The 23203-nt window shown below is 36.7% G+C and overlaps 1 protein-coding gene across 2 annotated transcripts in view; it reads right to left on the bottom strand.

The window, feature by feature from the left end:
* The window catches only part of PKN2 (protein kinase N2), a 66397-nt gene that overhangs the window by 14643 nt on the left and 28551 nt on the right, over positions 1-23203 (bottom strand). For both annotated transcript variants that reach the window (XM_087889909.1, XM_034437158.3), the window contains exons 2-10: positions 22414-22714; positions 12161-12312; positions 10835-10952; positions 8448-8593; positions 8145-8358; positions 6111-6296; positions 2157-2266; positions 357-500; positions 183-258 (exon numbers count right to left, since the gene is read on the bottom strand). In XM_087889909.1, coding sequence (XP_087746035.1) covers positions 183-258; positions 357-500; positions 2157-2266; positions 6111-6296; positions 8145-8358; positions 8448-8593; positions 10835-10952; positions 12161-12312; positions 22414-22714 — 1447 coding nt within the window. The remainder of the gene's footprint in view (positions 1-182; positions 259-356; positions 501-2156; positions 2267-6110; positions 6297-8144; positions 8359-8447; positions 8594-10834; positions 10953-12160; positions 12313-22413; positions 22715-23203) is intronic.

Genomic DNA, 23203 nt, shown 5'->3' with positions numbered 1-23203 from the left:
CATTAGTTTATTACTTGTGATGGATAAGCTGTGCATGTCGTATTTCCTATTTTTTTTCTTTCTTATTAAAGCCTTGTTGACAAATTATGAAGAATGATCTTTAATGAAATGTTGACATATCAGCATCAATTTTTATTAATTCTAGGACCAAGTGCTAAAACTATAAAACCAACCCCCCTCACCTTGTTGCTTGGAGAAAATTTTCTTTTGTCTCTGAAGTTTTGGTCTTCTTTCAATAACAGGATTAAAAAATGTAACCTGCAATTCAGGCAATAGGTATTAGAATGCAGACTAATACTTTTTGGAAACAGGACTTCACAAGACTTAAAATATTTACTAAAAGTATTTGCCCTTACCTCTGCAAACAAAGTACCCTGAGGTTCAAGATAGAGACACATTCCATGTCGCTGATTATCCAAGAAGTCTTCTAACCTCAGAAATTTCACGGCACACAAAGATCTCCAATCACGCCAATAAACAGAAATCTCTAACTCACGTGACTGAAGAACAATAAGAAACAAACCGAAGCTAAGTTTTTATATTTACTAGATTTGAGCAGACCTAGCTGGAAATATTCTTACACCAAAATCACCCTACCTTGGGGGAACAGATGACTTTAGCAATGGAAGAAACCACCTTTCTTTTCTGCCCACAGAATTAATTCATGAATTTACCTGCCGCTTCCAAGCTAGTGCAGTACTGCATAAACTGGCTCAGATGTTATATCCATAAAATGAATGGCCAACTATATGATAAAAAATAATTCCAATGCTGTTACAAATTTTAAGGAGAATCATTGGAGACTAGAGAAGAATCTTCTTTTGCTTCCATGTATTGATCATAATTAAGAAGTAAAGGATATTATTTCTGCAATTCTCAAAATGTTAAAAATACTAAAATGAAAAGCTTAATCCTGTAAAAGCTGGGTGGCACTTGGAAGGCTAGAATAGAGTAATTTATGATCTGCAACACTAATGCTGGATAAAAGTAAACTACTCTATATTAATTCCAAAAGGAACCGTTTATTTTATAGTGAAGACTAATAACATGCGTGTAGGTACACTAAACAAGATGCAAGGATCAAGGGGTACCTTCATTTCAGTTTGCTGCTTTTCTAATTCTTCTTCATCCCCAACCCTTCCCATCACAAATACTGTATCCCTACCTCTAATGTGTAGAGCCATTTCCCATGACCTCAATGGGCCACTTTATATACAGATTAGATCATATTATTTGTCAATCTCAGATCAAACTCAGATCTCTTCCACATAAGAGAAAATCAAAACTTAAGGGGGATTTTAGCACACGGTTCAATGTTATTTATATATTTGTTTTTTAAAAAAACTTCTTGTCCTGAACTCATACCCTATAAATGCATTTGGAATAGATTTAAGTATATATGAGCAAAGATAAAAACACATGGAGAAGAACTTTGTAAGCATGCCAAATGTCAGTTGCCTTTCACTGTCTTTACACTGACTGGCTGGCAGTCTTTGAAAGCAGTAAATTGGCAGGGCAAGAGGTTGTTTATTTTAAGAATGCCGATTGACTAGATATGAAACATTATTTTGAAAGTCAAAAAACTTCATCTTTTTGACTCAGTTTCAGGAAATCTATTTCCTGACTTCATCAAATAAAATAAGTTTTTTTTTTTAAAAAAAAAATCTCTATATACAAAAAGCATACTCAGTATTTAAAAAAACCCAGTACGAACAGATCACTCAAATTTCTTGTGAAATGCTGCCCAACTTATGATCTATATTTTATAATATTTTTACTTTACTCCAAGAACAAATTGTTTCAACAGATACAATTGGTTTACAACAGTACATATAATTACTTAAGACGTCTCTCAAACCCTCCATACGTTTTACTACTGACTTTACTTAATATCATGAGAAGCTAAGCACTTATAAATGATTTGTTGCAAATGTATGAGCACACTGATGCAGAATCCTAAAGTTGTATGACTGGAATGCACTTCTGCTCATATAAGTACCATCTCATATTTTCATCCTTGTTTCAGAGAGAGGGAAGGCTGGAATGCTCTATTCTGTTCAGGAAAGGGAAGCTACATTCCAAGTCAGAATCTCTCTCTAGGCATAAGAAGCAAACTCAACTGAAAATCATTGTAAACGTATTAAAAAGGTCCTTACTCTGTCTAGTTCCAGTGTAAATTTCTGGTCCCAGGACTGATTGGAGATAGGCTTCCAGCTAGTTTGATCAACAACAGTGTTATCCAATTTCAAAACAGCACAGATTTCATCTGCAAGCAAATTAAGTAAATTCAGTTTAGAATGTTAAGATGACATTCCAAAAACAGTAACAGAAGCAGCCCTGACAATGAGTAATAATTTGAAACCACTGTAAAATCTGTACAAAAATGTAAGTAAAGCACAAACTTCTACTTAGTTTGAAGAGTAATTACAATCTTTGTTTAGGTTAACCTACAACAATAATGGTGGATGAAAATTCTCAGTGTGAATGTTCCAAGTCATTGTGTGCAAAGCTTTCCAAACTATGGCACTGCATTTTCCCCCTTCTCTCACTAGAAAAAACAACAGCTCATTTCCTTTTTCTCTCAACCTTTCTTAGAAAGATAAAATGTTGGCTCCTTTTTCTCCATATACAGATAGTCCTTCACTTGCAACCAACCATTAATTTAGCAATCATCTGAAGTTATGCCAGTGCTGAAAAAATGGATTTATGAACCATGCTTGAAATTGCAGCCATTGCAATGGGTGAACAAAATCTGGGTGCTTTGCAGGCCACCAGAACTCATGATCACAGGGGTGGTCAAATCCTCTCACTTGCCTACCTTCCCCATCTCTGCCCTTTGGCCACCTTGCACTTTGTCTTGTGGATCAACAAGGAGCCCCAGAACCAGTGACATTCTAACTCTAGCTGTCTCCTTTCCCTACTCATAAAGATCAGTTCTAGATCGGGATTAGAAAGCGATCAAGAAGGGAAGGAAATGGAGGATGGCTAGAGATTAACCTGCCCCTTGCAAGCAAATTGGAGGCGAGATAGATTTTGGCAGGGCAAGAGTTAATCTTCAACATGCTTCTCTGGCCTATTGTTGCACTTGTTTTCCTGACTTCCAGATACAACCCCACGGTGGATGAAGAGGCAGGCCAGAGCTAGGTAGAATGCATGGGGCTGTGAAACTCCTTGATGTGAGGAGTAAGAAAAATAAAGGGATGCCAAAGTTAATTTTAAACTAATCTGATTGAAGGGTAATGGCCGAGGTGCGGTAAAGTAATCTTTTCCAGACCAATGTTAAAGAACAGAAGGCACACATAGGAGGTGAAAAAAAAGTTTGCTTGTCAGCAGCAATGTGTGCCTTGCTGTGCCCGGAGCTTCCTGGGTCATGGCAAACAGCCCCAGAGCTGTACGGTTCTGGGAACTGCTTGCTGACCCACAAAACAGGGTGCAGGCAGCTAAAAGATAGAGGTGGGTGGTAGACAGCTGTAGTTGGAAGTAGTCCCTTTATTGAGGCTTGGGGCTGTGAGGGACCGAATTGGAAAGGCTTGGATTGGGATGGATAATTGTTTAACAACCCAAGATTCGCAGTTAACGACAATGAGGATTACCAGGATTGCCATAAATTGTGATGACTTGCTTTATGTCCACACCAACTTACAGTAACAATCCTGGTCCCAACTGTGGTCACAAGTCAATGACTTCCTGTGTACCCTACACATGTAAGGTGTACCCTACCCTACATTCTACATTCACACTATGAACGCTGGGACTCTTGGTAAGCAATTCTATATACCAGGGCACAGGTACGAGTCCATATTATTACCCCTGTCTTGCAATATTATCATTATGAGGTGGAAAAAAAAGACAGCAGTGAGGGAATTGTAAAAAAAAATATCACTTGGATTTTATGCTATTAATTTCATCAATCATGGAGGGTTCAATCAATATGTATTTTGAATCAACAGGGAAATATAATTCATTTTCTCATTCATTACATTTTAAAATTCAATTTTAGCTGAACTGTTCCAATATATTTGAGGCAGCCTATGCTTTATTAGTTGCAATATCCCAATCACAGGCTCCCAACAGAAAAGAGAACCTACCACCTTTCAGACATCATCAAGTTAAGGATGTACAAAACATTCCATTTTGTGAACAATATATTCTGGTAAAAACTACATTGGTTTTCCTTCCTGATGGTTTTGTGCTATTCTAGACATGAACCAAAATTTGGATAGAGGGCCAGTTTACACCTAAAACATTATCAACTTCTTTATATTCCAGAAACATTACTTCCACAAAACTGCCAGCCCAGAATAGTCAGACAGACATGCTTCAGAGGAATAGATAAATATTATGTATTTCCTGGAATATTTTGCACATCACTGCACTGAACTATAACTCCAGCAGGCATGGCCAACTGTAGGGAGGACATCACCCAACCTAGTTTTTTTTTAAATGAAGATTCTTATTACCGTTAATGATTCTTGAAATAGTACTTTTTGGGTTATATAATAAAAAAAATTCATGGGCTGAGAGAAAAAATTGTTCAAGACATCAGTCTGCATGAATATACCAGGGCAGTGCTTTGGATATGAAGACCTAAGGCCACAGGATGTGGGAACAGGCTGGCTACACATCTGGTGAATTGGCTGTTATCCAACTAGTTCCCTTTCTGGGCTTCTTGATCTGGTCTCTGGTCTGGTATTGGAGACCCCACAGTATGCTTTTTGGGGTTGGGCGATTTCAATGCCTTGGACCGAGACATAAAGTCCATGGCTTTCATGGGCTTGTCTCATGTTATCGGTGGCATCTTATGCAGGCAGCCATACTCCAGATTCTGTAAACTCTGCTGTGATTGTGAGGTGTTCTGGAGAGCCTACTACCATGGTCAAAATGCCTCCTGGTGTAGTTTGCAAAGGCAGTAGAACCAAAAAAAAAAAAAAGGTGGAAAAATTCTCCTAAGCAAGATAAGACAAATGGTTTCTGCCACTGCACTTTCATTTTTATTTAATGGAAGATTGGTTTTCAGTCCAAGATGGAGCTGAGAAGGAAAAAGCCCTCCTACTTTTTTTAGAAGTAAAACCAAAGCGTAATACCCTTCACTCAATGCAAATGCCTGCCTCAAGGCCTGCCTTCTGACTACAAGAGGGGGAATTTCATAGCTCTATCCATGGTGACTGAGAAAACACTCTACACCTATACTGTAGAATAGCCTTTGTCTAAAATCTAGGCTAGCCCCCTCAATTATGATTGCCTAAAGGGCAGTGAAGACCATATTCTTTGGGGAGAACTTTGGGATTGAGTGCCAAGAAATCTAAAACTGGATTTTACTGATTATTAATTCATTATGTTTTGTGTATTATATTATGATTCGACTTAATTTATTTTACCATGGGCATTTCATAGAAATCCATGTTGTTGGGAACTACTGCTGACATTCAGTAGTGTGCACCTTTAATTATAATAATAATAATAAAGTGATTTGAAGTGCCAGAGGCACAAAACTCACTAAACCAAATATTTCTTTTCCTAGAATCATTTGGTTAATGAATGAATCCAGAAAAGGGCCTGGATGCTTTAATGACTTACAGAGAATCACAGCAGTTGTGCAATGGGTGATCGTAAGTGTCTTTTTTACTTTCAAATTCAAACTACTGCACAACCTTTTTTAAAAAATTTTTTTGATTTATATGCCGCCCTTCTCCGGAGACTCAGGGCGGCTTACAATGCGTTAAGCAATAGCCTTCATACTTTTGTATATTTTTACAAAGTCAGCTTATTGCCCCCACAAACTGGGTCCTCAATTTACCTACCTTAGAAAGGATGGAAGGCTGAGTCAACCTTGAGCCTGGCAAGATTTGAACTTACTAATTGCAGACAGCTGGAGTTAAATTACAATGCATTAGTCTGCTGAGCTATCCAGGCTCCTGGATATTTTATTTAAAACACAATAATAATCCAGGCTCCTGGATTATTATTTAAAACACAATAATAATAATAATCAAGTGGTAATAAAAGATATGATTAAAATGAATTTATTTTTACATAGTTGTTTTTTCTAAGTGATTTCATAAAAGTGCTTCTGAAAATGAAGAATAAAAAACATTAGAAAGGTACTGAACTGGATAAATCATCTGTTTTCAGGAGGTTTCTGCAACTGCCACTTTTGCTTTTACTTGTTCGACTCATGAAAGATGATCTGGCTTCACTTGGACTCCATCCAGGTAGAGTGAAGGATGTTGCTTTTGATCTACCAGGGACATTTTCCAGGATATCTTGGCAACCCATAAGCCTAACTTCCAGAGTACCTAAAATGAGATCAGATTGTCTTAACTCATATAATTAGTAAAACACCAGCTTAAGCAAGTACAAGCAATTGATAAATGGCATCAGCATAAATAACGTCATTCTGTGTGGGCAGGAATCTTAATACTCTGTAAACTTCATATTTATGAGGCAGTCTAAAAGCTCTTAAATATATAAGCTTTAACTAGAAGAATGTGGGTTGAATCCAAAATTAGAATAAATCTAATGAAATCAACTGGGTTTAGCTACTGATGCAAGTCCCAGTAATTATAATATGCATTCATAGTGGGCTTACCCGACATGAACTTTTATGATTGTTCTGCCTAAGCTTGTGTCAACACTGCTAGTTACAGAATGCTAATAAGTATTTTTAAACTATGGTTTTTACCTAATGTATCAGGGGGTCCATTCTAATTGTCTAACAATCTGCCTCATGTACTATTTCCTTCCCCCCAAAAGGCAAATGTTGCAGGGACCAGGAAACCCTGTCCAAACATGGTACCTATGTATGTTAATAGATTTTTGAATTCATGTATGTATGTATGTGTGTGTGTATGTATATATGTATTGATTTATCTTAGATATTATGATTTAATGTGGATAAAACATGAAGGAAATCAATTTATATTCTATCTGTATAATCTCAATCTAGTAATTCTGTAATAATGGACAGAAATGGTAAAATGGGATGCTACATATTTAACCTGTGCTGATCAATGTATTGTTGCATATTTAGGCGCAAACACACAAACAATATTCAGGCACATTCAGAGAATCAACAATTTCTGCTACAACTTTAGTTTAAAAACAAAGTCATTTTGGGAAATATAAGCTAACAGCTGTGCTACTGCTTCTAATTTGGTTGTTTATTAAATAATTTAGTAAACAACATATTAGGATCAGAGTTTTATTCAACACCTGCTTCAAGTTAGCAAATAAAGTCTGCAGGGATATATTTAAGATCTTCATTAAGCATACAAGATATCTTGGAATTTATTTCCTTTATGAAATGCTGCAATTACAGAAGCATGCACAGACTGTCGAGGGGAACTGTTGGACTACAGAGTCTCAAATTTCATAACCCTCGTGCAGAGTTTTTCTTCTGTAATGCCTACTCTTAATTTTTTATATTTAATTACTTTAATCTAAAAACACACTAGCACAAGTAAACGAGAGATACAGTGTTATGCACTGCTGCTGTTTAAAATTCTCTTCGTATTATTAAGTTTTAATGTTTTAGGGAAAAACTTAAATTCTCATCAAAACTGAATGGCTATGAGGTTATGTCCTGATTTCATTGCGATACTTTCTAATATAAGGAATAATGATACAAAAACTTTTTAAAAATGTTCCAGAAATTAGATGCATTAAATAAATGATTCAAATATTTTGAATTGGAATCCTTTAAGCAATAACTAGAGTTGCAGATTCTAGCAAGTTATACAATGCAATTCTTTAATTTATCAGACTCTTTGATAATAAGTTACTGTTTCACAGGCTGGATCCCATAATAAAAATATATAAGAAACCACCATGTTAAAATAAAAATTTCCCCTTCACTGATCATCTTCATAAGCAATTTACACATAACCCACCTTTAAAAGTCTGAATTTAGTCAAGCAGCTGAAATGCTTGCTATGATATAATTAATGCAAATAAGAACTTGGCGAAAAAAAGCCACTGCTCATTTTCTAAGAGATAATACATGTTTAAGTATGATTGCTATGTCCTTTTATATTTAAAGATATTCCCGAATGTACAAAACTGCATTGTATCTTTTAATGTAACAAATATTTTCAAGTTAGAAACCAAAGCACACAAAATATGTAGCTATTACTGTCACAACAAACCTGTTAATGCTGCTGGTTTGGACAGTGTACTATACTGATTTTGTGTAGATATCATACTTTGCCGTGGACTTAGTGTTGGTGATGAAACAAGTGAAAGTTCTTCTATAATAATACTGCTTTTGGGATGATTTTTAGGGAGTTCATTTAGCCTTTGTTCTAATGAATACTTCAAGAGATCCAGCTTCTGGCTTGATTCATTAAATCTTGCTTGAGCCTTATTCAGTTAAACAGAAAAAAAAAATCAATTAGGAAAAACTCTTTAACATGCTTACATTTAAATTTCACTTATTACATACAAATTACCTCTGAAAGCGCTTTTCTGTCAGTAACTTTTCCAGAGCCGAACAATTTCATAACATTTTTGGCTCCTTCTGCTACTGCATATTCTATCCTAAAATGATGTCGCAATTCTTCCATTCGAAGCTCAAGAGGGCTTATCACGGGCTTTGCTATACATATAAAAATAAACAAAAATTAGTACTAACTAGTATAGTGAACTATTAGTATATTACACTAGCCAGCATATTGGCATAAAAATGAAAAAAAAATTAATAGATGTATTACAGTTCATGTGACCTTTTTGGGGAGAGAGGGCATTAAAGCAGGCAAGTCTGCCCTCTTTTGTATGAGTGCCAATGTTACATGTGCATACAAAAGAACAGTTTGGGTTATGACTCCACATCTGTTATCTTGTCCAGATTGAATCCAATCCCATGGCTTCTGCTTTATAGGCCATTTAAAATTGGATGGATAGACAGATAAACGAAGTGATCTAAGCACTCAAGGGATGGTTCTTTAAGTTCTGTAGAGTTTAATGTGACATTTACCTACAAATTAACAAAAGTTTTTGAATACAGGTATTTTACTTGCCAACAGATTCATGGCAGAGCAAATGCCAACTGAAACAACTTTAAAAATCCATCTTGGTGTGGGCAGACATCCACTGCATTAATTTTCTAAACTTTACAAAGTACACAAGGAGTTTCACTTACACACAAACACCTATACATTTGAACAGCAGAGACCTCTTTACCTGCACACTATTGAATGACTATATAAGCATAAGAGAATATCTTTTGGTGTGTGCGTTTTTGAGTCAGTATTGATTCTTGGTGACTGCCTGGACAAGTCTCTACAGTTTTCTTGGCAAGATTTTGGAAATGGTTTGCCACTGCCTCCTTCTTTCTAGGGCTGAGAGTGACTGGTCTGAATTACTCATCTACCTTTGTGCCCAAGGCAGGATTAGAATTCACAGTCTCCCAGGTTCCACACTGGACAAACTACCTTTTTTTTTTTTACAATGTATTTTCTACTTTTCCTGTCTCCATCCCTTAGCAATTGTATATCTAGCATAAACTACTGACCTTTCAATTCCCTTTGTTTAACAAAAAGTCCTGTCTTTGTTACTTTTCAATTTCTATTCTCGGCCCTTTAGTTATGTCTGTATTTTTAGTGATAACAATATACAATGCTATTACTTTTTCAGTAATTCACACCTGTCCTGATTCAGCTGGTTGCATTAGATGGAAATCATCTTTGATATACAATGTACAAAAAGGACTCAGTGTATTTAGAAAGCTTTTAACAGTGTTATTAGTCCATCTTTCCTAGTCTAATTTAAACAGGCTTACTCACAACACTGAGTCATCTATACGAAACAGTAGCAAGCCAGTAGCACTCTTACCCAAGCCTACTGATTGATGGGTTTGTCACATGACATCTAAATGTACTCGGCATGTATACTTTTAAACTCTCACTTGGAATGGAGGAGAATTACTTGTGGGACAGCCCAATGGTTTCTGCTTATCCTACTAGATTTGGCTGGCTGGGAATACTTCAAGTCCTGGAGGGGAAATCAGGCATACTTCAGGTCCTGAAGGTCTCAGAAGCATGCTTTCTGTCATGGCACTTGCCTTATGGAACAGCCTTGCCTTGGAGATATGACCCTGTCCCTGACTTGGTTCTAGACTTGGTCCCACCCCCCAGGTGCTTGGGCCAGGATACTAATGGAACTGGCATGGGGTGGCTGTTGGAAGAATGCAAGTTTTACTGGGCTTTCAATATTGTTTCTTATTTTAAAAGGCTTGTTGTTTTTACGTACTGTAGTTCTATTCTGTTCAATGTCCAGTTTCTTCAGGAAGATGGACAGCTATTTAAGTTTATTTAGTAAATAACATAAATAATAAATAAGGATATTTAAAGTGTTAATGAAGCGTGTATGGAAAGCTTATTATACTCATAAGAGGGATCCCCCCCCGTAATAATCTATTCTGCATAAACTTTATACAGAATGATGTGTAAGAACACAGAGAGTTCTGAGCAGTCCCAAGACATTACTACAAAAATGGGATTTAGATGACAACATTAGGGATTTGACATGAGCCACAGGGAGTCAACACAGGTAGGAAGTTATGATTTGCTCAAGGCGGTGTGTGCATACCCATGTTTGTCAACCAGTTGTAGAAGAAGAATACAGGAGCCTGGTTAATGAGCCTTTTCAGAATATCTTATGTTAAACTGTAGTACAGATTCCTAGACTAAAGGGGGAGGAGGAAGACTGATTGAGCACTGGTCTGGCCTTGTAGTATGGGGAAGTCAGGACTTGGGACTTTTTAAAAAGTCCCATGAAAGTTTTGAGTTAGAAGATTATAGAAAGAGTTTAATGAAAGGTTTTCTCTCTAATATTTCACCATTATCAAAAGCCAATTCATTAGTCTGCACTGCTTGAAGAATCTGCATCCTTATAACTTCAATTTTTGTCTTGCTATCCTGAAGCATCTGTTGAGCTGTTGCAAGCAGCTTTCTATCCTAAAAAAAGAAAGAAAAAGCAGTTATGTGATACTAAAATTTGAATTCTCCAATGAGTTTCAAGTACCTTTTCACGCTATCTTTTGAGAATGTGAATTCTGACAAACTGAACAAGATTCAGAAATCAGTATGGTTTGAAAACTATTGTGCAAAGACTACCAATACATTTTGTTTAAATTTTGGCTGCATCAGGTATAGACATCAAATACACCCTTGTTGTTTAAATTTCTTTTATTATTTTTATTTCATCCAGAATAATTTAGAAATTAGAGCACTAAAGCCAATAGAATAATGCAGCCTCTAAGAGACAGAACTAAAAAGAAATTGTCAGGATTTTTACTATAATGCTGTTAGCATTTATTTGCAGTATGTAATACTGAGAGCATTTATACAAATGAAGAAAAAAAAATCTTTAAAAAATTACTCTTTCTCCTTCTGTCAGACAACACATACGCATACAGTTTAAAATTTGAATGTAATGGAAAAGACTTGAAGAAGTTTCCTTCTATGTTAGTAGTTCAGCAGCAAGATTAACAATGTAATTTAATATATAAGTGAAAATGTCTGGAAAGCTACAAATTGATTTTCAGAAAGGTCAGTGAACCATCAAGAAGCAATTCAAACTGCCAACACTCTGTCACTGTAATACATTCAATTCTATTGTAGAAATCTACATTTCTGTAGTTCATGCTCTACATGCCAAAACTGAATTCCTATTTATGATTGCTGATAAACACCGTTCCATGGTTTGGTGCAGAAACAATATTTCCAAATATGATTTACTGGTAATGTTATCAGGGCACATTACTGGAGGATGTGGAAATTGTATCATAACCCTAGATGATCTATGGCTAGTACATCCTGTCAAAAGCAGCAGAAACTCCTCTTGGTACAAATAGATACCAACAAAATATGTGATTTGCTCAGAAATTAACTTTTAAACATAGCATATAATGATTTCTACACCTCCCCAAATCCAACTCTGTAATATCAGATATTCAAAATGTAACAATCTCAACAAATTGTTACAAACATGAAAATTAAATAGTGTATTACTGAATTCAAACATGAATTATTTGTAATTAGCAACAGGATAGAAAATTATCCATTACTCTGGTATGCATCTATTTATATTGTCTCTCTTGACTGTGAAATTTTAAATCCCTTATCTGAAAACCTGATTAACTGTGTGAGCTGATAAGTCTTACCTTTGATGGACCATTTGAATACATTTGAATCATATTTTCTGCTCCTTGCTTTACTTTCAATTCTATATTTAACTGTTTCTTTAAGGCAATTAATCTGTTGTTAGTAGGAAAGCGAGGATCACTATTTGGTGTATCTGGAGTTCTGGGACAATCTGTAAATTAGAAACAAATGCCCAACATCATTTTTTCTAAATACTCCATAATAAAAGAAATGCATTAAATTTGTATCAGTCAGTTCTACAAAACTTTTCCTAGACAATTGAAATATCCATTAAAAAAATCCCCACCAGTAATAATTTGGCTACCAAAGGTATTTCAACTAAAACCTTTCAATAAAAAGGAAACCAAATAAATAACAGTAAGTGAAGTTTTGATCACACCATATTCTTGCTAATGGAATCTCACACAAAGATGAACTAGCCCCACATGATTGTTTCCACTGTACCAGTGGGATTACTGAGAATCCCAACAGTATTGTTGTAAAATATTTTACTTTGCAACAGGTTAACTTTCTATTCATTTCTTTAAAAATATTTAAAATATTTATTTAAAAAAATATGGTACAGGAAGCTTACCAGATAGCAAATGATCTATTGAAGGTATATGAGTTCCCATTGGCTTAAGAAGGAAGCACTGACTACTTTACTTAAAGGGGAAACAATAATTTTACTTTAATCAATCATCCATTAAAATTTTCATTAACACACATTCACAGCATATTGCTCTTGATTATAAGTAGCTTTGAAGAAGTTACTTTTAAGAAATTGAAAACAGATCTAGTTGTTTTACAAATATAATTTTACAAATTATAATGTAGCCCCTATATTAGTTCTTTTACAAGGCATCATTGTTAGTGAATTACTATTAAATTATGTTTAGTAATTAATTAACGTTCACCATTCTGGGAGCACCTCCAAAGTCTGCATATACAATCAGTTCTCATTATTCATGGAAGTTATGCTCTATAAAGTTGAGGCAAACACTGAATTAGCAAATAATAAAATCTCAGTTTGGAATGTGCACTCAAATTCTTAAGACTCTTTGTGTGTTTGCAAATAATCATGAAAACACTGCTAATATTGTGGTTACAAATATATTTTATCAAGTAGGTAGATTTGCAAATGTGGAATAACAAAGCCAATTAAATTATTGATTACTTACAGGCAGAATTTCTAGATATATATTTAAATATTCACGTCACTGTGTTGGCATCTGAAAGTGTTGTAAAGCTATTTTGAAATCATATGTTATGGAGTGGGGAAGGCAGTGTAATTTGGTGTCCATAAAAAAATATTATACCAAAACATAAGCACTTCTCTTTTTATTATATTTACAGAGATAACAGGGCCTTAGTTAAATATTCCTTCTGAGGTCTCAGAATAAAAGATCACAGACAAATCTTTGGATAATCTTAATTGCTGATAATTTCCCTTGACAACAGCAGTTTTTTGCAAAATTCCTTATGTTGGGTGTTTTACCTTTTAACAGATTTAAAGGAAGTTACGAACACTCAGTTTAGTTTAGGAATGTTGGGTCATAGAAGGCACTAAAGTTAGTGTAAGGTTTTTCAAATTAGTAATATGTAAGAATGGGTCTTGAGAAAAAAAGGGATATGGAAAAAAAAGGAGAAGCGAAAGAAACTAGAATTAAAGCAGAACAAGAAGTCTCAGTTCTGTATGCAAAAATATTAAAGAACAGGTTAACTTCCAAAAGAATGAAGAAAAAAAAAGTATTTTTTTTTTTAAAAAAATGTGGCAGCTGCTTAGAATAGAGTGGAAAGGATGAAATCATAGGATATTACAGAAGTGCACCAAAGTATGGGAAAAGATGCTTGGTGAAATGAAGGGAAGGAGGTTGTGGATGAGGAAGAATAGATAAAAAATAGATAAAATAGTGTAATTGCTGCAACCCCTCCCCCCCCCCCCCCCAAAAAAAAAAAGATTATCAAAAGATATTATGTGTGTGGGAAGAGAGAGAGATTGAGGAAAATGTAGCCAAAGGTAGCAAGGAAGCATTAAAGACATTTAAATGAGGCACACAAAATGCAGAGCAATTTGGATGGAAACAAAGAAATGTTTTAGAAGTGTGAATGGAATTGAAAAAAAAATAAAAAGTAGTGCAATGATTTGGAATTAAGAGTGCAGTGAGGAAATGTTAACAGGAGTCCGATAGTGATTAGGTCAAAACTAGAATTAAAAGAAAGCTATGAATGTTTTCCAAGAAGAAATATGATGAATAATTAGCCACAATTGGGCTGAGAATGTTGAAAAACTGTTATGGGTACAGATGTAGATAGTTTGAGTGAATGCAAATCTACTGAAATATTAATTTGTTAAGTATGCCTAAAGGTGCTTGAAAGTGTATGCAAGGAAAATATAGTATGGCTCTACAAAGGTTAGGGCATGTGCATCCCAAAATGTTATTCTTCAGTAGCTCACTGAGAAATTAATGTGAGAACGTTTATTGTGTATGTGTGTGTGTGTGTATGTATATATTTTATAAACTTAAAAAATCTTACATTATGGAATGCTTTGGACAACAATGAAGTTGCAGGTTGTTTGCTAAATGCCATAAGTGTAAATAGAAGTAATAGGAATGTACAGAAATAAATGGAACACTTAGTGAATAATTCAACACAGAGCAAGATAAGGATGAATTATTATTATTTATCAAATGATATCCCATTGACTGTTTAATATATATATGGATAAACCAGTGGTGAAATGTAAAATTTGTTACTACCGGTTCTGTGGGTGTGGCTTGGGGGGAGTAATGTGACTGGGTAGGTGTGGCCAACTTTTTTTTTTTACTTTTAAAAGCATTTTTTCTACAACCTCTTCGGCCGAAGCGGTTGTAGAAAAAAATGCTTTTAAAAGAAAAAAAAGCCTCTGACGATCAGGCAACTCAGCTGGGCATTGGGGGGTGGGGGACACGCAGGAATTTTTGCTACCAGTTCTCCGAACCACCTGCCACTATTGCTACCGGATCAGACGATCCGGTCTGAACTGGAAGCATTTTACCCCTGGGATAAACGTATAAGGAATATTTGGGCTGATGTTAGAATGAACATATATTCTGGCATAGAGATGATGCTATGTTGTTGGCCTACAAGCTGCACGATTTTGAGCAAATGTTATAGATTGCATTGTTACAACAAGGAATGTGGCAATTGTGGTTGATGGGATAAATGATTGCATGTTATATACAGATGCCAAGAAATGTGAACAAGTGAGTGAATGTTTGTACTGTGTAAGATGTTTACTAAAAATGGGGAAATGGATAAATTTTAAGATAGGCAAATATTGACAGCAAGGTCATGAATAGTATGTGGCCTGAGAAACATCTAGTGATTATGCTTTTCTTTATATAGTTATTAGATTTATTTGTATTATTTTATATTTTACTATATTTTTCAAATATGAACTTTTAAAAAAAGATTTGAAAATTGCTACATATGAGAGTATGATTGTGTGTTGCTTTTCTATCGTTACTCCTTCGTCTCCTTAACCTTTAAACACACACACACAATTTACTTGTATTATTTACATATACACAATATATTATTCAATAATGAAAGAAATAGGATTCAATAATGAAAGAAATAGGAAAATAAATATAAATATAAGTAAAACGTTGGAAACTTGTCTACACGTCCTTGAAGTACAAAAATTAAATAGAACACAAAAGCCTCAAATTAGAAAGCAAATCAGAATATTATTAGATAATTATCAGATATCCATTTGCAATATATATAGCTACTCTGGTGTAGTGCTTAAAGACCCTGGGACAGAAAGCAAAAGACTGTGACTTCTAGATCTCCTTTAGGCACAGAGCTTGCTCTCTCATAGCCCTGACAAGAAGGTAAAGGCAAGCCACTTCTGAAACATGTTGCCAAAAAGACTGGATAGCCTTATTCATGTTGATGAGCCATGTTAAGAACTGTGGTGGCACAGTGGTTAAAATGCAGTACTGCAGGCTAACTCACTGCTCATTCCAGGAGTTCGATTCTGATCAGCTCAAGGTTGACTCAGGACTTCTATCCTTCCAAGATCAGTAAAATAAGGACCCGGATTGTTGGGGACAATATGTTGATTCTGTAAATCACTTAGAGAGGGATGTAAAGCACTATAAAGTGGTATATAAGTCTAAGCGCTATTACTATTGATACCAAGACTGACTTGAAGGTAAAATAAATAAGTAACTGCAAGTTACCCAGCTCAGCTGTGACCTTAATTAGTTCATTAAAGTCCTCCCACCAGCTGGCAGTGTTGCCTGATATTGACAAAACCCTAATCATTTTCACACAGAAGGCTTTTTTAAACCTCCTAAAGGGCTTGCAGCCATGAGCCCCCAATAGGCAAACAGCCAATGCTAGGGTATTCCTTTCTATGTGTATTCACCATTGTGTGCCTGCTTATTCTCTTATAATCCCTTCTTTTCCAATAAAGGTAAATACAAGCATCAATTCTCTTCTTGCTAATTACCCTAATGCCAGGATGAGCATCCCAAAGGGCAGGAATGGGGAAAAAAGGCTATACAATTTGCCCCTTTCCCCTGCTCCCTCGTGAGTTGAGTTCCAGAAACCTTTCCTGCCATTTGGGTTTATCTGACTGTTTGAGAGCTTATCCTTCTGTAAAGCAAAAGAAAACTGAAGTAAAATTGTAAGCATAGTTGTGAACATGTGATTTTTCACTTAGTGACCCCTTCACTTAATAACTGTATTGCCAGTCCCAATTCCGGTCACTAAATGACTGGCTATCTAGAATGCCAACTAGAGATTATTGGATTTGATTTTACTTATATTCTGCCAAAGCAATACAGACTCATAGCAGTTTACAAAACAATTAACAATATCCATCTAGCAGTTTACAAAACTTTTGATAACATATATCTGTATTGGTGCAGTGGTTAGAATGCAGTATTGCAAGCTAACTCTTCTCACATTGGCTAGGAGTTCAGTTCCTACAATCCTGAGCAGCACAAGGTTGACTCACCTTCTTCCATCCTTCCGAGGTGGGCAAAATGAGGACCCAGATTGTTGGGGGCAATTGTTCTGCCCCAGCTACGGACCCCAAAGAACGCAGCACACACAAAATCTGTACAAACCTTAGTTTACTAAAGTAAATCAGCTTTTTTTTTCAAACAACGGCTGTTAATTAACTTTCTTAACAGCCTTAACAGAATCCAAAGAATAATCGTAATCTTACTATGGTTGGCAGAAAGCCCAGAAGCAATTTGCAGAGAACTAAGATCAAGACGTGAAGGAGAGTGAACTAAGTTGTTCCCTGCAAATTGCTTGTCAGCGTCCTTCCTTAAATAGGCTAAGGGAGTGGCCAATTAGCCCCAAGCCTTACTCTCGAGGAGACCTCATCCTGAGGAGCCACTCCTGCCTTTTGGCAGCTCTGCATGCCCATGCATCGAGAATAGGCTCCTCCTCTTCTTCCTCTTCACTTATGGGAGTTTCTGGAGGTTTTGAAGGCCCTGGCTGAATCCCTGCCTCTGGCACCACATCTTCTCCAGCCTCCTCATTGTCCGACTCGAGTGCCAGCTGCACAGGCTTCTGACACAGCACACCAGCTTCCTCGCTGTCGGAAGCAGCTACTAGCTGCACAGGCCGCTGACGGGCCACAACAGCAATATGCTGACTCTGTAAACCGCTTAGAGAGGGCTGTAAAGCAGTGGTCCCCAACCTTTTTATCGCCGCGGCCCGCTGAGCGCGCGCAGGGGTGGGGGCACGGCCCAGGAGCTTTTGCGCACGGCCCAGTGCGCAAAAGCGGCCGGGGGACATGAACGCTGCAGCGCAAAGGCTCCTGGGCCGTGCGCTGCAGCGTTCATGTCCCCCGGCCACTGTGCGGCCCGGTGCCAGGTACTCCACGGCCCGGCACCGGTCCGCGGACCGGGGGTTGGGGACCACTGCTGTAAAGCACTGTGAAGCTGTATATAAGTCTAAGTGCTATTGCTATCCATATTTCATTTTAAATATAAAATGAAACAATAATTAAATAGGAACAAACATATGCAATAGCAACAATTAAATCAATATAAACAATTCAAAATAAAATATATTAAATATGGCATTAACTTACTGTTCCCATGCCGCATCATCAAGAGACAACACTAAGATCTGAACAAAATTTGAAATGGACAAAGAGCAACTCTGTTGTGCTTGGTTCAGTTTCAAGCTGTTTCTTCACTGCAACATTTGATCATAGTCACCTCTTCTGACCTTGCCCATGTGGGAACCAGGTCAGAAAATTTCAGCCTGCCCCTCAGGCAAATACTTATGTTTTCTACCTCCAAAATGTGTAGTTTACTATAGCAAGAGCTACTGTGGATACAATTAGGCAAAAACAAGTCATCCTTGTTACCCTTACTACAACGGTATTGTCTTGAGTGTAATCTTTTACCAGCATCCGGTCCAGCATCTGATCTTCCCCCACTGGAACTCCTCAGTAAACATATTAAAAAGAAGGCTCAGAGGCCAATCTTCTCAAATACTCTGGGCTTCTGTAAATTCCAGAGATCAATCAGAGCTTAACTGGACTGCTTTACAAATTACTGGGAAGGTCCAAAAATCACTTCTGAAATCTATGTGGATCTATGTGTCAAACTCAAGACCTGCGAAACGGATCCAGCCTGCGGGGTGCTTAAATCTGACCTGTGGTGCCTCCCTGGAAACAGCAAAGGACCGGCCTGCAATGCCTCTGCCAGAGAAAATGGAGCCTGGGAAGGCCACATGTGGCCCTCCCCGGATCTGTTTTTGGCTGCAACGGCCTCTTGCAGCCCTCTGCCAGCAAAAATGGAGCTGGGGGGGGGGGGCGCGCACATGGCCCTCCAAGCTCCGTTTTCGCTGGCAGAGGGCTGCAGGAGACCGTCCAGCTGAAAACGCCCCTCCTGACCGCTGTTTTCACTGGCAGAGGTCTAGCAAAATAAACTAAAAACAAAAGGAGAAATGTTTCCCCTTTTGCATTTGAGCATGCAGGAACGGACAGGAAACAAGAAAGGGAAAGAGGAAAGACAAAGAAAAAGAAGGAAAGATAGGAAGAGAGCAAGATAGGAAAGTTAAGGAAGGAGGGGAAGGAAGAAGGAAAGAAGGAAGGAAGGAAGGAAGGAAGATTATAATGAGAGGGAGGGAGGGTCTGAGGGAAGTCTTGCCTTAGCACTTGACCACCACAGATGCCCCCGACATGGCCATGCCCACCCCAGCCCCCGAGGTCAAACACAACCCTGATGCAGCCCTCAATGAAAATAAGACAGGCTTGAGGCAGACCTCTTAGTTGGTTTACCCACTGCGCAGAAGCATTCTGGGGTGAAAATCTCAGAGCAATCATGGGTTGATCTGACTATGTGAAAGGACTCACTCTTCCACCTTCCGATTTCAGATCACCAAACAGCTGATGGGACCTAAAATCCAAACCGAAAGTGTAACTGCCTATGTATGTCATTTCCAACCCATGATTGACTCCTGAACTTTCCCAAAACCTTCTTCACACATATGGAAATTAAAATTATTCATTACCCAAAGCCCAGCCCTATGGTAAGTTCCAAGAAGTCAAGAAAAAACTTGACAATGCAGCAAGATGAACTACACAAGCAGGATCCTAACTGTCCCACTAGCCCAACATTATAGACACTTACTGACAACCACATACATGGCAAGATCATGCATTGTCATTAGATCATCCTTGATACTACTTCCACCATCTAGAGATTAAGGCTGCTATAGGACAGAATTTAGTGAAAGTGACATTGTCACTTTCCCAAACCAAATCTCAATTATATAATAAAGGTGAAAACCTGACCTTGAAACCCACAGCAACTGTAAATTGGGAAGGAATATATGCACTGTATTACAACATTAAAAAAATCAACACTATAATGAAGAAAGAACAAAGTAGTATATTTTAACTTCAAGGTAAGCCTAATATTGCCAGGTTAAGTACCGTATTTTTCGGATTATGAAATGCTCCGGAATATAAGACACACCTACCTTTTGGGGAGGAAAACTAGAAAAAAAATCTGCCTCTGCCTCCCAGCATCCATCTGGTACTCATCTGGCCCATTCACCACGGCCCATTTGGCGTGGCACATTTGGCACCGCCCATTCACTGCTGCCGCTGCCCATTCTAGAACAGCCGATTGGCGCTGCACCAACCTGCTGTATAAGATACAGACTTTCCCACCCAGATTGGGGGGGGGGGAGTGCATCTTATACTCCGAAAAATACAGTAATTTTTGCCATTATCAGTTTTAGTTAATCACCATCATAGCAATAGCACTTAGACTTATATACTGCTTCACAGTGCTTTACAGCACTCTCTAAGCAGTTTACAGAGTCAGCATATTGACATCAACAATCTGGGCCCTCATTTTACTGACCTCGGAAGGATGGAAAGTTGAGTCAACCTTGAGCCGGTGAGAATCGAACTCCTGACAGTTGCCAGAATTAGCCTGCAATACTACATTCTAACCACCGTACCACCACTGCGCTTATCATTGCATCTTTAATGTTATCATCATTTATAGTAATCTTTATGGCAGAAAGCATCAAGTATAACTGTTTGGATAAGACCATAAATGTTTTAGACAGCTAATATGTCTGCACACCATGAGTCTCTGCTTTTCTCACCATGGAACATGGCTTGGAATATTGATGTAAATCACAGAAAAGACACTGTTGTTTTAGTTGGCAGAAAAATAACCTCATCCTACCAGCATGTTATAGTAAAAATAAGTATGAAATTTGGGCAATTCTAAAGATATTTACTTAATGATATATAGGTACTCCTCAATTGACAACTGTAATTGAGCCCAGAATTATAGTTGTTAAGTCATTGTGGTGATTAAGCATATCATCACATAACCAGATTTGAGTATAAAACAATTTTGCAGCAGTCATTAAGTGAATGCTGTGGTTGTAAAGCAAATTCAGCCCTGAATTTTACCCAATGGGCCTTTTTGCTGGAAATAAATGTGGAAACTGGCAGTAAAAAAATATGGTCATATCACCATAGGATGCTGCAAACAGCCACAAAGGTGAGCCAGCTACCAGGTGCCCAAAATATGATCATATGACTATGAGACTGTATTTGTGTAGCTGTTGTAACTTCAAAATCAAGTAATAAGTAACTTTTGGGTGGGTCCATCCTAATTTTGAATGATCATTAAACAACTGATCATAAGTTGAAGGCTACCTGTAGATCCACCAATGAACTTTAAGAGTATAAACATAAAAATTTTTCACAAATTCAGAATTTGTAGAAAAGCAGTTTACTCAAATGCTGAAGTTTTGCAGCTACTGATTTTCAGCATCAAAAACTAACTAAATGATGAACTTAAGGAAAACAGTAACACTCCTACTATATCATATTACAGCAAATTAACATATTGTAGTCAGGGAACAAGACTGCAGAACTAAAATTTCCATTTTTGTGGGTAATACTATGGAGTAAAAAATATTGTGCATGTCATTCAAGCCATCAAATTATATACCTTGTAACTGAAATTCAGAACTATAATTAGCACAAGATGAATTCCCATCATTCTTCTAAATTTTGTTTTTAATATATCATAGCTAATCATATTTTTAAGATTTAGGAGCATAAACTCCTACTCATATTGCCAGATTGCTTTTAAAAAACTGTTCAATCAGATCTGCAGTGAAGGTCCTGCTGAAAACCTCTGTACACTTATGTGAGGAACTTCTCTATGGTGGCACCTCATTTTGGAACACTTTCTCTTCTGAAATTCAGGAAGCACCAATTATAACATATTCTAGTAGTCTCTTGAAACTTTGGTCAAGCCTTCCTAACATAAACGATGGAAGAATGTTTATCATTTTAAGAAATACATCTTTTCATAAAAAAAAAAGTTGTACTTTATTATTTTGAAGTATTCTACTGCTGTTTTTACCGTTAACCACTTTGAGATGCTTTGGCAGAGAAGTATCAATATATTTAATAAAAGGCATAAATAATGATACAGAAGAGAAAGTTAATCACAACCAGATGACACAAACATTCCAAATTCGGATGTTTCCACATATAACTAAACAGACATGAAGATGGCCACTTTTTTTTTACATACAAACATCTGCAAGTAATGAACTGCAAATGTTGCTAAAACCTACAATATTTAAAAGCAGGTAAAATGTTTAGCAATAATATGTTCAAAACACTAAAGAATCTGTTTCCACCTAAATTGCTGCAAAAAATTTATACCTTTGACAAAAAGAAAGAAAACAAGTTGCATACCTGTAACATCTTCAGGTTCTGCTACCACAATGTGAGCATTTAATTCCTGTAATTTATGGTGCAATTCCTCTAGCTTCTTGTTTGATTTTTTCAAAATGTTGTCTACATACGCCAAGTTTTTTTTATCTGTAGTGACCTTCCTGAGGTTTTCTGCTCCTTCTTTGATTTTAAGTTCCTTCCTTATTTCCCGTTTAATTTGGTCCTTCACTTCATCCAAATTTTGTTGTACCATTGTGTCCGAATAGTCCAATTTCTGTCCAATGTTCACGTTCTCAGGAACAATGATATTTCGCACATCTCCCTATAAAAATCAGAAAAATATGTTAACTCACTAGTTTGCAAAACTATGTGAGTTTCTACTATTCATTTGTTTTGAGACATTCTTTACCCAAAAGTCACAGAGATTAATATGCTGACTGACAACACTAATATAAGTGTTAGATTTAGAGAATCTGTTGTATGCCTTTTTTTAACCTAAATGCCTTAAAATTCCACAAGATTTGTAACACAGGAATTTTATTCTGATAAGTCTGAGAACCACAGCAATCCTACACATATTCAAAACTAAGTCCCACTGAGTTACCTGAGAACTTTTTCTACTTAAACGTATATACCATATCAGCTCTAATACTTGTTGGGAAATAAATTAAAGCAATTATGCTGTGTACTATTAATATATTAAAAGGTTCATTTTTTCCCTTTTTCCGCTGCACACATCTGAAATAGTGTCACATATGCTCAATTTTATACAACTTTTTTTAGTCAGGTTTCAATCAAGTTTGAAACAAAA

Source organism: Pantherophis guttatus, chromosome 3 (assembly GCF_059756535.1).
Source record: "Pantherophis guttatus breed Tessera chromosome 3, ASM5975653v1, whole genome shotgun sequence".
Classification (NCBI taxonomy): domain Eukaryota; kingdom Metazoa; phylum Chordata; class Lepidosauria; order Squamata; family Colubridae; genus Pantherophis; species Pantherophis guttatus.
Note: the sequence above shows the minus strand (reverse complement) of the source record. Positions and strands in the feature narration are given on the sequence as shown.